Source organism: Lichenostomus cassidix, chromosome 6, assembly GCF_008360975.1.
Source record: "Lichenostomus cassidix isolate B80296 chromosome 6, HeHo_3.0, whole genome shotgun sequence".
NCBI lineage: Eukaryota > Metazoa > Chordata > Aves > Passeriformes > Meliphagidae > Lichenostomus > Lichenostomus cassidix.
Genome location: NC_139487.1, coordinates 19,541,466 through 19,558,542, shown reverse-complemented (window position 1 = coordinate 19,558,542; position 17,077 = coordinate 19,541,466). Strand labels below are relative to the sequence as shown.

The following is a 17,077-nucleotide window of genomic DNA, read 5'->3' as shown; positions in this document are numbered from 1 at the left end:
TGCCGGGTATCAGAAAAATCTGCCACAAGAGGGTGTGTACACACCACCCTGATGTCAATGCCTCCCTCATGCTGGCCCAGTGCTCAGTGTTGGGGTGTAAAGTATTAGAAATGTGGTTCCTCTTACTCCTGATTTTGCAGATGTGAGAGAGATGGCATTGAATGTGAGGATCTAGCATTTTCTAGCCAATACATACAGGAAATGGGTTTTAAAGAAGAAAATCCTGGCTCTGCAGAAATAAGTTATTCTGTTAGAGTCATGATATACAAGATGTTGGTCTTGGCAGCTCCTGTTGAGTTTCACCTCTGAGTAGTTCTGCCTTTTTCACAACAACCTGTCTTTGTACCTGTTGATTTGAACAGTGTCACAGCAATTGCTAGAATTTTGCATAGTGCTATGTATGGTTTTCCCCTGTGTTACAACATACAGTGGTAACATTAGCATGCTAGTTGTTGGAGTCAGGTAGAAATGTCTTCAATTTACTGTTTATGTGGATGGACTTTTTTCTGAAATAGCTATGTGGATGCTACCCTTTGGCATGGGACGTTTTTCAACATTATTTCACTTTCTTCTATTGTTGAACTTGTAAAAATATGAGCCATAAAATTCAGAATTCATATAATGTGGCTAGTTTAATGTTCTTCTCTCAACCTTTCAGGACTTGTTTTTCTCACTTTATTTTGTTTTTACTGAACCATATTAATGTTTCACTTAACATTTTTATTTTGCATGTAGTGTACCTCAGTTAAATGATTACACTAATATTTTTTGATTAATGCTTCCAGATTCTTTTTGCCTGCTGCTTAGTGGCAGTCAGCAGTTAGTCCATTCAGTAAGCAGTTCTGTATGCTACATACAGACACATCCTGAATTAGGGTGAACGAAGGGATATTTTTAACGATCACATCATTGCTCTCTAGACTGCTTTTGTATTTGAAATTCCTGGTATTGTGTCTCCAAGTACATTACAAAATTTTGTGGCATGCTTCCCAAACTCTGGTCTTTCCTTTTTGGATGTGCCATTTACACTTTTGTGTTTGCAGCTGTTGATGTCCCTTTATGTACACGCTCTATTTCTGCCGTTAAAATAATCCCTGTGAAGAAAGTGAAAAGTTCTCCTCACCTAGTGCTGCCTACAGGTATCTTCTTCCTTCCTCCCCTGCCATGCATTAGTTAGCCATCATTGTCTCTCTTCTGTCTCTCTATCATTGTGTCTCTGCTTCATCCACGTGCTTTGGCTAATTCTCAGCATTATGCACCTCTCACTCCTCGCAGAGCTGCAGATTTCATCAGTAGGTAATGCAGTTAGCTCTTGATGCCACAATACACCATTCTCAATTACACTGCTCCTCTGTAGACATAACTGTGTCTGCTTGAATCTGGGATCATTGTAAGCTCTTCTGCTAATGCTCAGTTCTGAAAAATAATATTATTATTATTGACTCATTTTGAACCAAACTCCTGAAGAACCAAAGGATGTTACCTGTGTGTCTTTGGTCTTTATGAAAGTAAATGGTTCAAGCATAGTTCAACCTTAGTGGCATGGTTTTATTTTTCTGTACATGCACTGAATTTAATCCATATGTGAAGAAGTAAGGATGTTGGGCTGTCTGTCATGCCCTCCCCAAATGCATGCATTTCCCCATTAGAAGTACAAGATTATGCTTGTACTTTGCTGTATTTGGACAGCCAGACTAGTGTAGCTGATAATGCTTGTCTCTCCTAATCTGTCACATGTGTTCTTTGTTGGACTAGTACAGTGCTAATGTCTTGTTTATTACTATCTGCTGGATTTCTATACTGAGAGATTCAGATTCTTGTTTCCTGTCATCTCACCTAAGTTGTGATGGAATTCATCATCTTAGGCATTTGATTTCATTTCCCAAGGTGAAATAGTCTGGCAAGATTTTATTTTCAAATATTTTCAAAGCATTTTAATTTTTTTGAATTCAGAGCATTTTTTTTTGTGACTCTTACTCTTTTGGTTCAGTATACAGGTTTAATATGATGTATGGAAAATAAATTAAAAAAATGCATTGATTCTTAAATTTTATTTTCCTCCGATATGATGAAGATGAACCTTAGAGATGTCATACATGTTAAGCTCTGTTTCCATTTCTCTTCAGTGCCTGTGAAGGAAATGTAGGCATAGGGTTGAAGGAAATGTAGGCATAGGGTTGAAGGAGGACAGCTACCCTGCACTCTTTGTGGATGTCTATATCAGGCCCAATGACTCCCAACAGTGTGTCCCTGCCCTACAGTTACAGCACTCTTAAAACTGGAGCCTCAGAGTTTAAACCTTTGTCCTGTAGTTTGAAAGTGAGTCCACAGAGTCCTTGGGCTGCCTCTTGTACTGTGCAGATGGGAATGATAGCCAGAACTGCACTCTTGGACAAAAGGAATCCTGACCCTACCTGAATCATTCAAAAATCAGTCAGAGAAGTCAACTTCTACTTCACCAGGAATGTGGGTGACCTTAAGTTGTGATCAGTTGTGGCATATTTAAGGATGAAACAGCTTTTGATATGTCTAGGTGGACAGTCTTTCCCCTCACAGAGGCTGCCTCAGTTAGCTAAAGGCTGAACTATAGGAAAGGATCCTCTGGTATCTTACTTCATCCTTTTTTTAGTGCTTAGTATGGATTTGAAACTATGCTTTTTGTGAAATTCCTAAAGCATTGGAAGCCCATGTAAGGGCTTCAACAGCAGAGATTCCTACATAGAGAGTTTTCAGTAAGAGTCAGATTTTTCCCTGTATTGTGGCCACACTGGCTGTGGTTTGTATGGTTTGCAACCTTAGCCAAGGTGTTACCATGATCTGTAGGCACTGTACTGATGTGGATTTGATGAGGCATTACCTTGCTGAAATCAGCCAGGGAATATTGATCTGCACAGATGTGGGCTGTTTTCTGGTCAGTAAACAACAGCCTTTCCCCCCTCTGTCCAGTCTGAAGGCATAATTTTTGTTATAATAGCAGTTCCTAGAGAGGAGCTGCATCCTTCCCCATGCAGAGATGGCATGATCCTCAATCCATAAAACCAGAAATCATTGTGTTGTCACTTGTGTAATGCAGCATACGCTCAGTGTCTCTTCACGCTCCCTGTGGTAGGGCTGGTACCTCTAGGTAAGTCAGAGTGAAGTCTGACAGCAGCTGGAGGGTCACTAATAGTGCAAGAGAAGAGGAGGTGATGTGTTCTTCTATGGAAGTAGCATGGAGAAGCAAGACACTTTTTAGGCTTACTTTTTCCAGAGGTATCTTAAAGAAAACAGCTCTTCAGAAGGATTTTAAGCAGGGGGAGAAAGATAGATAGCTTTGAAGTACTGGTTTGTTACTACTTGATAGGATGACAGGAGGAGAAAACCCAAATCCTGGACTGAAATACACAAAGGTAAGCCTACACTGAAGCTGTGCTGAACTGTGCCCCAGCAAGAACGCTGGCATGATCTGGTATCTGGCTCACAGGTTGATCTGAATAGGCATATGTTAAGTCTCCTTCTACTTTTTGGGATTTGGGTTCTCTGTCAGAAGGTGAAACACTGCTGTGAAATGGGGAGATGGCAGGGAGGTGGCTTGCAGTGCCTTGCCTTTAGATTGTATTCAGCATTGTTACAAGATTTTATCTTCCAGTGGTCACACTTTTTTCCCCTCTTTCAGTCCTCCATAAAAGGCAATTTTAAGCCGTAGAACACAAAGTGTATGCGTTATGCCACTGGGACATCCCTGAAGAAGAGCCACAGGTGTAATGGTAGACTGTCCTTGCTAGCACAGTATCTCTGTACAAAGCAGAACAAATAAAGCAAATGGACTTGTGACATTTGGTTCAAACACTCATTCATTTTTACCTCCTTTCTTAGCTCTGCTGCACCAACTCAGAACTTAACTGCTACATTCATCAATTACATGAATCTGAAACTGCTTTGATTTCTCAATGCTTCAAATACAGAGCTAATCTTCATCTGCACAAACATTACTAGATTGATTCACCTGGAGGCAGCCATGCTAAAATTACTCAAGAGCTCTGATGGCTCCTAATAGCTTTGTATCATCCCTTTCTATATGTTTCTTCTCTGCATATGTATTTCCTGTAGAAATGGATCCCACGAAAGTCTGCAGTGGAAAAGGAGCTGTAACCCTCCGGGCAACTCCTGCCCATGAAGGGAATCGGAATATCACTTCGCCATGTCCTCAGGATGTTGAGCAACCTGAAAGTAAGTGGTGGAAGGTTAACTGGAATGTGTTACTCACAGTAACCTCAAGACAGTTCAGTCCAGGGTCTTAGGCTTACTTTTAAACTATGGTTTAAAAACCAGAATTCCACAGCATGGTTGGAAGCCTCTTGCAAAACTACACCAGTAGAGAGAGAGACTGACTCGTGGTCCAGGTTTCATGACCACTCAGTCATTGACTTAAGTTTGTTAGGAGCACTAAAAACTCTCAGTTCTTTTCTTTTTCTTTTTTTTTCTTTCCCCTGGCTTGCCCATGTCACCTTCTCTTATCCCAGGCGTGAGGTGGAACAGAAAGAAGCTGAGTGGTGCTACTGCCACTGTAGCATTCAGTCCGGTTGTCAAGGAAGCGGGGATAGCGTCCCCCTAGACAGTGTTGCCACAGAGCTCTGCTGTCTTTCAATAGCAGACGTGTAATTACTTAATTGTAGGAGACAGACAAAGCATAACAAACCTGGCCAGTGTCATGGGTCTGGCAAAGACGATGAACTCCCAAAGGCAAGATGTCGTTAAGGGGGAGGGGATAAAACTTGCTCTTGAAAGCAAAGCATACATAGTTTCTGACTGTATTGTTGGAGAAAGGGCAATTCCATTAATTCTAGCCCTAATGTGCCACTTTCTGCTCTGTCTTCTCCCGTTCTGCTCCACCCGTGACCTACCCTCTTTTCATGCTTGCCTTTCTCTGTTTCTTTACTCCTACCCCCCACTGTTGCCTCTCTCCTTTCTGTTGATGGCTTCATAAATTTCCAGCAGCTTGAATGGCAATGGGCCCATTACTATGGAAATCAGCTCATTAATACTTCCTTCGCTTACTCTCTCAATCGCTTTATGAAATGTAGTTTCGAGCTGGAAGAGCTTTTTGCATACAACTTAAACAGCAAGATGGATACAGGGTGGGGAGGAGCTCAGTGGGAGGTGGGTAAATATGTGATGAGACCACTGCCTGTAGCTGCAGGGACTGGGTTGTAAAGTGATGTGTCTTGTAACTCCCTTCATGCACTTAGTCTGCAAAACTTGATATTTTTGTTGGCAGTCCTTTATCTCAATTGCATATAGTGATGTTGTTAAGGATAGATACGTCTTCATAATCTGAATACAGGGTCCCTACATTTCCAGTAATTTGTGGTGTCTGGATGTCAAGCTGCAGCTTTAGAAAGTAGCTAGCTGGGCAGCCTTTTTGCCTCTGAAATAAGAATGTCAATGAACAATTGTTTCTTCATTGCTCTGAATGAATTGCCTTGTGTTTACAAAGGTCAGAAACAAGGAGGACATCATGTTTAGGGCTGGTCTCTATGGTAATTACACAGCCCTGTCAGAAAGCATTTTATGTGTGAAATGAAGTAGCTTGACTCTTAACTTCAATTGGTACATGTTTTCTGGAAATGTAATGGTTTATTTTTTCCCCTTTCTTTCCCTCCATGCCTACCCTCCACCCCCACCTCCTCTGTCCCTCCTTTTTGTGAAACACTTAGGTCTGGAGCCAGAAAACTCAGAAACAGGTATAAGCATCGGCTGCTTCTGTTGTTACTTCTGTTGCTTTATTGGAATTATTTCTTGTTGCCTGGGGGAAAAGAAAGAAAGCGGGGGGAAAAGAAGAAAAGAGTCCCCTCCTTTCACTTATCCTGCAGCTGGAGGGAATCCTCTGTGATTTGAGTTTTCTTTCCCCTGGCAGATGATTGGAGGTCATCGTCTAACACTGATGCCAATGGGGATGCCCAGCCATCTTCTCTGGCTGCCAAGGGTTATAGGAGTGTGCGTCCAAACCTTTCTTCAGACAGCAAACCACAGGTAAGCCTTTCTTCTGTGACCCTGAAGGGTGATCATCTGGGTTCAAGCACTGGATTCAGGATCAGGAGTCCTGGGTTGAACTCCAAACTTGGCTGCAGATGGGTAAGTTGCTGTGCCTCAGCTTTTTCTACCTTTTAAATGGAGGCAGCGCTGATGTCAGCAAAGTCTTGTGGAGCTCATGTATTCAGGCACACCACAGTGCTTCCTGGGTGGATGAAGGAGGAGGACAACTGTATTTGTTTGCAAGAAAAAAGGTGAAGTAATTATCTGTAATTATTTTGTATTTTATGTTCAGTTATTTCCCAGAAATTGCAACAGGCTGAAATCAGGGTGGCGCCCTATATTGAAAATAAAATATCGGGGATATGCCTTTCAGTTTTAACACTGTAACTGATAGAAGCTGACAATAGAAAGGTTATTGTATCTGAAAGTAAATTGTTGAAGTCAATCTGTTAAGAGAAGTGCAGTGTCATCCTTTTTTTGTGTTGGGTGCTCAGTCTGTGCAGATGCAATCTGAAAGCTGGTAAGGAAACCCTTCATTAGCAACTGCATGCATTCTTGTGTGGAACAGAGTCCCTTTAAAGCCCAGTCCCCTATCAGTGTGACTGCTCCCATCAGCAGGGTTCCTCCCTTTAGCAATGCTACAGACCAGGTACTGTAAGTGAAAGTGGAAGAAGGAGCATCCCTGATTCAGGTGTTGGAAGGAGCAGCACGTTAAAGAGAGACCCATTTCTGCTTAATACTTAACAGCTGTCCTGTAGTTCTTTCCTGATCTTGTTGATGAACAGAGAGAGCACTGGTGCACATAATACTTGTTACAGAAGTCTCAAGAGCTGCTGTTACAACTGAGATGAAATGGAAGAAATTCCAAAAGGAATGAACCTGTTCAGAGGCAGAAGCCCTTCAGAGCAGCACTTAGCAACCCACTTCTCCACTCCCTTATGCTTCAGGGAAGCGGAGTGAGGGCAGAGGGGCAGCATGAGGACAGCAGATTTTGGAACAGCAGCTGTGATTTTATGAAACTTTTCTACATCTATATCCATGTAACAAGAATAGGTGCTTGCTACAACTTGTCATATGTGGATGACTTTTAAAGGATGTCTCTTTCCAGATTTGAATGTTGCAAGCTGCTAAGGCATCTTCATTCTCTGGTTTTGACCTTTTTAGCAGTGGTTTAGGCAGCCTTTGCCCATAAAGATATGACAACAGAGTGTGTATAAAACTTACTTTCACAGTCTCCAAAGGGTTAATTTGCAAAAATGCAGGGAGCTGCTGTTCACTAGGTGGGTATTTTAATTCTCTTCTTTCCAGTAGATCATAGTTTTCAGCTATTGGCAACAAAGCAATAAATATAATGAAACTTCTGTGTTATTACTTTATCTCAAAACAGTTTGGCTTTCAGAAAAATATTCACTGTAATTGGAGTTGCAGTAGGCAGGTGATTTGGAGTTAGCAAGCTATATGTTTCCAAGTACCAAGACCAGTCAAGCTTTTCTTAGTGTTTACTTAAAAGCAGGATTTCACTGTTGGTGATCTTGATTCTGGAGGCAAATTCTGATGATCTCAATTCCTCAAGAAACTTTAATTATTGTGGTCTTCCTGAAAGCATTTTCAGGATGGAAAAATTCTGAAGAGAATTGAAGAGCTGGCCTTTAAAAGGAAGAAATGCTGACATTTTACTTAGCCAGCTGTGGTAGGCTACAGCATTCGCATGATGTCTGCTTTGATTAGCATTGGTGAAACTTCAGTGTTCATTTTTCAGCAGTGCATTTAACATGCAGAGATGGCCTAGAGCTCTGAATTTGGCTTTGCAGTTCAAACATCCCCAGTGCTGGGAAGTGTTAAGTTACACAAGCATGCGCCTGAATTTAGTTAGCCATGATGTTAAATCTTGACTGAGGCTTTCCCAGGGGTATGGTGGGTGTTGCTGTGCAGGCCTCTCAAAACAATACAGTAGTGAGAATTATTGAGTGCAGAGAGAGTGGCATGTAGGCAGGGGCTTGAGAGCTGGGTTAAGTTTGTGTGCTGCAGTGAGCTGTGCTAAGAAAGAATGTGTGAGACAGTGTATGTGAGTGAGTCCTGCACTGGCCTTCCAGATACCATACTTGCTTTTTATTCTTGCTGTATTTAAAACCTGCTTAACCCAAGTCTAATGATCAAATTCATTCTCAGAATTTAATTTTTTTCCTTCCTTTTTCCTTTCATTTGATGCTGTTTCTTCTCTCCTTCCTGCCTTCTTGACTCTGCCTGGTCAGGCCCTTGCTCCTCCCCGTCCTCCTCTTCCCAAAGAGGAAAGCTTTGCATGGCGTCCTCGCACTGACACAAAAGTGACCAACCTGTTGCCAGTGCCCATCATGGATTGTGTGTACCTGAACACACCCAAGCCTTATACTCAGCGTGCATCACCAAACACCAGTGCACGCTGTTACTCATCATCACCTACCCCCTATGGGGCTGTCCCCAGTGGGAAGCAAGGCTTGCCAGCAGGGCACTGTCCCTCTTCAAGCCCCAAAGATGAGGTGCATGCTGGGCAGCCACTCTTGGAAAGTCACTCCTCATCGGGTGCATCATCCATACAACGCAACCCTGACAGGGTAGATCCCAGTAGTAAGGCTGGAATGAATTCCAGTCATGAGACGAAGGCGGATAAAAAGGTCACCAAACTATATGTAGCTTGTTTATCTAACAGCACTTGCTCAGGCGCATCTCCAAATTCCACTGGCACCACACATGACCCAGCAGCCAGCACCAGTTTGGGTGCTGAGCTCACTCAGGCACCAGCCACCAACATTGTTTCCTCTGTAACAGACACTGAAAAGTCTCTTCCTGCTGCTCCTCCTCCTCCTGTTCCTCCCAGGCCGTACTTTTACATTGTCCTCAGCAAAGACGCAGTTAGTTATGGTGCGGGCCAGCCCTCCGGGACTCAGTCATCACCTCTGCAAGCTGTGAGGGACAGAGTGCTAGAGCCCCAGAGCACAACTGCCACAGAGAACAGGATGAAAAAAGAGCCTTACCTTACTCAGCAGCGACAGCCACCATACAAGGCAATGGGACGCAACATGGTACATATTTTCTCCGTAACTTGTTTTCTTTCAGCCAAGCGATCAGTTCTTTAATTCATTACAATGTTCCCTTAATGCTTTATTCCCCTCCTGCCTAATTTCTGAGCACTTGTTGTTCCGCCCTGAGTCTTGTGGTCTTCTACTTGATAATATTTAACACCCCGTGTGTGTCCCCTCAGTGTTGATCTGTGTGTTAGTATGTGTGTGTGGTGTTTGTAGGGAGCTGGGTTGGGCTGGTGAGGATCCTTCTGTTTTAGGGAGATGTAAAAGAAGCAAACTCTGTAATGTGATGGTTAGAGCTTCTCAAGCAATGGTGAATGCTGAGCTGTTCTGTGGTTTGATTTAGCCTCACTACACAGAACTGGAGAAGAGGGGTGGTGAGGGGTAATGAAGATTTTTGTGAAAAAACATGGTGTTCGTATAGAGGCCAGGGCTGCAAGCCTGAAGAAGTATGTCTCCTTAAGGAAAGAAGATCTGTTGGGGCTTTGTATCATTTCGGGTACATTCCTTGCATGACACGATATGGCTGCATTAAACTAAAGTACCTATGTCCCCCAGTGCGTAACAACACCTTGTTTCCTACAGGATGCCACTGCCACCACCTCAGCTCAGCCTGGAGTTATAGTAGTCCCCCTCCTCCAGGTTAATCCAGACAGACAACAAGAAGGCAGCTCCAGCACTCCACCACCGCCTCTGGTTCCTTTTGGGCAAGGCTCCGTATCCCCTGAGATTGTTTCTCCTGCCTCACCCTTGACTTTTCCAACTCTAGATGATTTCATTCCCCCACATCTCCAGAGGGGCTCCCACCATAACCAAGCACCCTCCACATCTGGCACATTACCCTCTGTTTACCCGAAACTGCCATTCTTCTCATCACCACCTTCACTTGTCCCTCCAGTCACGGGGGCTTTGCACAGGGGCTTGAAGCCTGAAATCACTGGAGTCATCTCACATACAGTAAGCTTGCCAAGTACCTTCCTCGCCCTTTTCCTAAATTTGTATTCCCGGATTAAAATTACTTTCTCCTTGCAATACTAAACTGAGGGAGGAGTGATGACTCACTCCTTGCCAGCAGCATGACAACTGAAACCTTGTTTGCATCCTGTGCTAGTGCATGCACTTTGCCTGCCTTGTGCAGCTTTGAACTTTCTATTGACTTCTTGCAACAATTGACTGTCTCCCTTTGTGCCCGTTCTGCTGGGTGATGCACACCTTGAGAGTCTTCGCAGGATTTGCTCAGAATAATGAATTCTGCATAAACTGAATAGCTGCAACTAACTGATCTCTTCAGACTCTTTTTATAGCATCCTTAATTGTATCTGAATAACATTTAAAGCAGCAACAGCAGATCAGTTAAAGGTTAGCACTGGCTTTGTGTTCCACTTGGAGCCACAAGACCATATGGTCTCCACACAAATCCCTGATAAAATCAGTGTAAGATTGCTGCCAGTATCCAATGACCTACAAGTTGTACAATCAGTTACCGTACTAAGAGTCTTCCAAGCATGGAGGTGCAATGGGATAGATAAGGAAGAGAGTGTTTCTTCATTTTGGAATTGCTTGTCTTTAAAAATTTTGAAGAATTCAGCCCACAAGAGTTTGAACTTGGAATTTACTGTGGTGTTCTTGGGTGAGGTTTTGTTTCTCTTTAAGCTCATCACTAATTTTAAAAAGTCCTCAGGGACAAGGAAGAAAAGTAGCTCTCAGTTAAAGTTGAAGAGGAGGCAAAAAGGACCCTACCCTCTTCGTACTGAAATTCTTACAGTCACCTTTTTTATGCTTGCGTGTAAGGACAAGGAAGAAGTTCAGCAGAGGCTGCTTTCTCTCATGATGATGGTTGCTCTGCCCTTTGACTCTATAGGGATCTAGCAAACAGGCATGTGGGCTGGGGGAAAGAAAAAAAACAACCAAGGGTGATATTTTCAGAAGTTCTCAGCATTGGACTTTCTACTTTTGTTAAAATTGTTAGGGTTTTTATCACAGAGAGCAATAAATGTAAGTTTGGATTTGGTGTTTTGGTTTTACTTCGTGGGGTTTTTTGTTTGTTTGGTGGTTTTTGTTTGTTTGTGTTTTGCTTTTATGTTTTGGAGGGGCTTTTGGATTGTTTTGTAGTTTTGTCCTTAATGGAACCTATCTGCAGACTCTGGAATAAAAAGTCAGGAGGCATCCAACCCATAGAGGAGCAAATGCAAATTTTGTTGTACCTGACTTTCTTGAGATGAGAGTTTTGAAACATTTTTGGACTTGCTCACTTCAGGCATGTAGTTGCAGAGCTGTTTTCCACAATGATTTAAATGGTCTTTGTTCACCCTCTTTGGTGACCTCTCTGGGGCTGCTGAGCCTATCCTGATCCAGTATCCCTCTTCTTCAAAGTATTCTTATTTGTATTTTAGTCATCAAAGTGAAGCTCAAACCCAATTCGTGTACTTTTCCCTAACTGCATTGTTTGGAATATTATTGCAGTCAGCAAAATGAGGCTGGGTCTCTCTCTTGGGGACATCTATTTCTGAAGACCATTGATATCTTTTTTGTCCCCATGAAATGTCTGTGGCCTGACCAGATACTGCTTGGAGCAATATCACCTTCATCCAACAGAACAAGATTGTTCTTCCCCATTTCCCCTCAAGGTTGGAGAGGCTGTAGATGCTTGTTCTGATTATGGCAAATTCTCACTATGATTTATCTCTGAGCTCTGGTGCCAGGTCTCACTTTGGCCCCTGTTCAGTCCTCTGCCTGATGCTGTAAGTCCTTTTGTCTGGTGCTGGTGGGTATGAAGGGCACTGAGTTGCAGTTGCACTTGGCTAGAAAAGCTAGAAGTAGGGATTTTTCTGGAGTAATATTCTGTGCATATTGAGGGGTTGATGAAAATACCCTTGAATGTTCAGTTGATTTTACAGATCAGTGGCTTGCAGCATTTGAGTCTGACAGTGGAGCAGCAGGAGTGCAGGAATTTGGTCTGCTGTCCCATATTCTCTTTGTTTGGATGCTCAGTCCCCATTAACAGTAATTGTGTGTCCAAATTCCTTAAGAAGCTTTGAGAAATCTCAGTCTAAACTGGTACACACTCAGTCTTTAGTCATTATCTTATCTTAGCCACCTTACCACCACAAAAAGTCCAGTATCCATGGACTGAGGTTTTTCAAAGATGAACTAGTTTTCAAAGTTTCCCTTCTGACACAGCCTGTATTGCTACAGAGAAGCCAGAGCTGTGGTGATATCAGAGGTGGGTTTGAAGTAAGCAAATAATGGAGCTGGACATTTTAGGAGAGCAAGAGAAGCTTGCTATCTGTGCTGCAGTGGCAAAACCACCTTCCTTACTAGAGTCCTACTTTTTATACTCTGTCAGTTTGGGGGCTTTTTTACATCATTACTTTAATCAGGTAGGTATTACACTGTCTCCTGAGTGACAGTGCTTACTTAATTCCTTAGACTTTTCTTACCAAACCAGCTGCAGTAGTACTGTTTCACTCCAGAATTGCATGAGTTTTGCATGTCTGACTTCTTGCTATGAAAGGAATACTCTTGGAACAAATGTTTGTGTGTGGATGTATCAGGGGAAAGATGTTTGCATCTTCCCTCTCCCCCCAACCAGATTTGCTCATTTCTGACACCTTGTGTTTGCTCCAAAGAGTCCGCTAGATGAACTTAGTGCCCTCTTTTGGGGTTGGAGTTGTGAAACCCAACACCAAATAACTATAGTACTGCCTTAGCAAACTAATTTCATTAACAATGAGCTAAGTATGCACAAGGAGCAGGGTAATACTTGTGCTTATGCCTTTTTTTACTAAAATTTGCTATGATTATGCTTCTCATTCAGCCTAAAATGATGGGTTTTTTTCCCAGATTTTCCTGATGTAGCAGCCTTCTGCATGCTGCTAATAATGTGTTGCTTTTCTTTTCAGGACCCAGGTCCTGTGCTAAATGAAGTGCCCCAGCCTGGCACTGACAATTCAACCTCCATCACTTCCATCAGCAAGTCTGCCTCTGCGTATCCTTCTACCACAATTGTCAATCCCACTATTGTCCTCTTGCAGCACAATCGAGGTAAGGAGACTTGCACATAGATAATTGTGGCTCAAAATGAGCAAACTGTTGCACTGCAAGGAACTGGAGAATGTGTGTGCTGTGGATTATTAGGTCCAGACTACTGAGAACTAACAAAGTTGCCTCAAAAAAGTTGTGGTGACTGGAACATATGACAGAAAAGTGAGAGTGATATATTTTCTAATTAAAACCTATGGATCAGAAGATCTTTGATAGTTTTTATCAGGGCTATGGACATATGCATGAGCTATTGCAAGGTGACAGCTGTCAGGTGTTTTGTGGTGGGAAATGTTACTTTTCAGCTATTGCAGTGTGAAAGCATCTGTATTTTCTGTTAGTGTGGAAAAGATTTGACCTCTGAATTTGTAGCAGGATTTGCCCAATAGTAAATAATCTCCTTGCCCACAAGTTCGATCTTGGCAATTTGTTCCTCTGTCAGTAACTGAATCAACTCAAATTCATACTGCAGTAATCCTTGAGCTCTGGATTTGCATATGAGCAAAACAGCCTTGTTTGAGAATTCCTAGTAATTGAAGCCTTTCTCACAGAAGCTCTCTCTGAATGGATAGTTCTATCTCTTTACCTCTGGCTTTGGAGGGAAACTTTGCTTTTCCTCATTAGTTCTCCTGATGGCTGGCATTACCACAGCTTGCCAGTTTGTTGTGCATGACTAAAGACTGTAGCTTATCTTATAACAGGCCACAGAGATGTAGTCCAATTTGCCTTGATTTCTAGTGGACTTGGAAAACTCCAGGAATCTACAACGCTGTGGCTTACCTTTTGCAAAGAAAAAAAAAAAGAAAATCAGAAAATAGGGTCAAGGCCTGCACTCTCATACTGTAGCCATTCTAATTACTCCATTGGCATGCTCCTTTGCAGTCCCTCATGGGATTTTTAGCAGTGCCTTTTAAAAACAGGCATCAGTCTTTGATCCTGAAGATAGTGTCCTCACTATAGCCCAGCTGATTAAAGAGGTAATGAGTGGATTATCCCCTCCTTTTTGCTAGCATCTGAAGCAGCTTTGCTTATGTGTTTCTGAATTAGGGTGTCTGGATTCTTCAGCTGCTTCAAGAGGAGAAAACCCGATTTAAGTCAGCATTTTTTTTATCTCAAAGCTTTTTGTTGACTTTCTTGAAGTGGGATATGCTTTTTTTCATTTTTTTCTTTTCATCAAATTTGGAGCATTTCAGTGTGTACAATACAAGGATATTTTCTCTCTGTAGACTTAAAGAGCATGGGAGACAAAGTTTTATAATGTGATACACACACACTGGCTCTGAGAATACTGATATGAAATGATTCTGTTTACTAATTACCTTCATGGTTAATAGTTTGTCCTGTCTGAATATTGCTTTTGACCATTCATACTCATGACAGTTCACCCTGATAGACTGAAGAGCCTTCTCTCATATTTTTTTCCTGTGATATAGATCATGGCCTGATACACAGTTGATCTTGTCTGCGAAGTATATCATTCTAATCCCTGTTTTTCAATCTATATTAGTCAAACTTGTAATTTGTTGGTTTGACAAGGCATCTTAGGCACAAGTTTGTATCGATTGACATTGTATGTCTCAGACTATGTATTTATTAGAAGATCCCCTATAAATAATTTTTATGGTATTATTGCTGACTTGACAGACAGGTGTCCCAACCATCAGACTAATGTGTTTTGAAGGTTGTCACAACATTTGCTTTCTTCCTTGTCCTCTGAAGTTTCCTTTGTGTTCCAATACATACTGAGGATGAATGTTAATGGTCCAATCTCCATAACTGCTCTCTTTAGAGCAGCAAACTGCTCTAAAACTCTTAACTACAGTTTGTATGAACATGCTCATTTTTGCCTAACCTCAGTTGTTGTCCTTCAACATAGTACTTAGTTACCGTTGTAGTGGAAGGTATTTCTCCATCAGGCAAAGTAAGACATCATACATTTTCTGTTTTTTTCTTTTTTTTTTTCCAAGTACAGAATGGAAATAGTAATCAGATGTGTCATTTTCCTGCCCTTTTATTAACAGTTCCACTGTGCCTATTTTGTAAAAGAGCAAGTTCGTTGCTAGATTTCTGTTTACTCTTCTTGTGCCTCAAACCTATTTTTGAGTCTGAGACATTCTGTTAATACTTCTGTTCCACTGTAATTTTCTTTCATTTCCCAGCCTATGTTGCCTTCTTGTAGGTGTACGTTTTCCATCTTGTTGTGTTGAGGGCTTCGTGCAGTTCCTTATGCTTCTGTTCCTATCTAGGATTTATCCCAGTATAGCATTAGGCTTTCTTTCTGGTAACTTAGTGTTGTTAAATAGTTCTCAGATTTTAGTTATCTATTGAATTTCTGTCATGGCTGACATGATTCATATTTGGTTTCATCTTTATGAACCTTCTTTGTTCAAAACTAGGTTGCTCTCCCAGCATATAACAAATTGTTACTAGGTTATGTTCTATCTTCCCCTGAGTGGTTAATTATGTTTTGTGCTGAAATCAATTCCTTCATGTCAAGATGATCTTTAGTTAAAATTTGTTTTTTGTGCTCTGAAATACTCTGTAAATTAGAAATTTCAAGGTCATTTTAATGCAGGAAGTCTGAGGTCTCCAGTTAGTCTTCCAGATGGATAATGTGGCTTTCTTTCTCCTCAGTGGATTATTGATTGCTTTTTAAGGCACTAGTTCTGTTATTCTCAGAAGCGACTGTTGTAGAAGACATCACCTACTTACTACTTTTATGTCTTACTATTTTGTGCTTCATTTGCTAGTTCATTAATCTGCATGTAAGACCCTTTGATTTGGAGCTATCGGAGATATAGAGAAACACAGAAAGTACACTATATCCTTTTTTGTCTGCTTGATCTTACTCAGTAAGATCAAGCAGATGAAAGATCCCAGAATTTTTCTCCTGAATTTCAGTAATATCAACTGAATAAAATTCATACTTATAAGCAAGTGATCTCAGATTTTCTTGTTCATTTCTAGCAAATTTTCTTTTTGACTCCTTTATTTTGCACTAAATGTGTTCTCAAATGCTTGTTTCCTCTTCCCTTTTTTTTAACTGGTTTCAAGTCTTAGTCTCCTCCAGTGCTGCCTCCTCTAGGGGACCTCTGAAGGCATCTATAATCATTCCTTCACTGTTACCATCAGTTTTATCCCTTCACTTGACTCTTTCTCTGAGAAGCCTACAAGTTTTTGGCCTTTGCTTACAGTCCCAGAACACACGATCAAGGGTGAAAGCCTCAGTTAGCTGGTGTGTGTTTGGTGCTACAGTATGGCTCTGCTGAGGCAGGAGAGCTGACACCTTCTGCTCCTTCTGCTTCTATCCATCAGCTACTCCCTTTCCTACACAGAGATACAAGTAAAAAGGAAATCTCCCCGTCATCTAAAAAGTGCATTTGGGGTTTTTTCATGAAAAGTCAATTAATTTATGGTATTCTCTCCTCTGGGGAAGAGAGAAAAAACTTTCATGCATTGACTCCTTAAACTATATGTTCTTGTCAGAAAAGTTTAGTTATTCAACTGAGTTCTCCTTGGTGAAATGATGGCTGAAGCTGAGACCATTCTCACTACTTTTTTTCCTCCCAGATTTCAGAGGTGGGCATCCTTGCATTTCTCACTTGCAGTTTCTTGTAATAGAGCAGCCTATTCCTGGTGGCCTGCTTAGACCAGTGAACCCTGCAGCAGGTGTTTCCCATCTACTCTCCTGGCTCAGAGTGCTGACCCTTCCTTTTACCTAGGGCATGTAGGGATTTTTTCCCTGTGTTGGGAGCTGTCATGTGAATGTAATATACAGGAGCAACTTGCTGTCAGTGGTCAGCAGAGCAGAGGGGCTGGGGCTCGAGAACAAAGTTCAGAGGTATTGATGAGGGAGATACACTGAGGAGAAATACCAGTCTCCTTGCTGAATGATCCACTTAGTATAAATACCTAGTGAAGGTGGGTTTTGCTAGCAAACAGCACACACCTGGAGGTTTGTT

At 41.8% G+C, this 17,077-nt stretch overlaps 1 protein-coding gene and 1 long non-coding RNA gene across 39 annotated transcripts in view; one reads left to right on the top strand and one right to left on the bottom strand.

The window, feature by feature from the left end:
• SORBS1 (sorbin and SH3 domain containing 1) overlaps window positions 1-17,077 on the top strand; it is a 165,749-nt gene that overhangs the window by 99,323 nt on the left and 49,349 nt on the right. For 27 of the 37 annotated variants that reach the window (XM_085065473.1, XM_085065471.1, XM_085065472.1 and 24 more), the window contains 7 exons: window positions 1,044-1,139; window positions 4,090-4,209; window positions 5,697-5,723; window positions 5,897-6,012; window positions 8,268-9,074; window positions 9,660-10,031; window positions 12,977-13,118. In XM_085065473.1, the coding sequence (XP_084921599.1) occupies window positions 1,044-1,139; window positions 4,090-4,209; window positions 5,697-5,723; window positions 5,897-6,012; window positions 8,268-9,074; window positions 9,660-10,031; window positions 12,977-13,118 (1,680 nt within the window). The remainder of the gene's footprint in view (window positions 1-1,043; window positions 1,140-4,089; window positions 4,210-5,696; window positions 5,724-5,896; window positions 6,013-8,267; window positions 9,075-9,659; window positions 10,032-12,976; window positions 13,119-17,077) is intronic. The other 10 variants (XM_085065496.1, XM_085065494.1, XM_085065492.1 and 7 more) reach the window with 6 other exon arrangements.
• On the bottom strand, window positions 5,727-8,270 carry LOC146435429 (uncharacterized). Of its 2 annotated transcripts, none has more exons than XR_014853229.1 (2): window positions 7,240-8,270; window positions 5,727-6,242 (listed from the first exon to the last, which is right to left on the bottom strand). It is a non-coding gene; the product is annotated as an uncharacterized LOC146435429 (long non-coding RNA). The 2 variants fall into 2 exon arrangements; XR_014853230.1 differs by having other exon boundaries at window positions 5,727-6,217.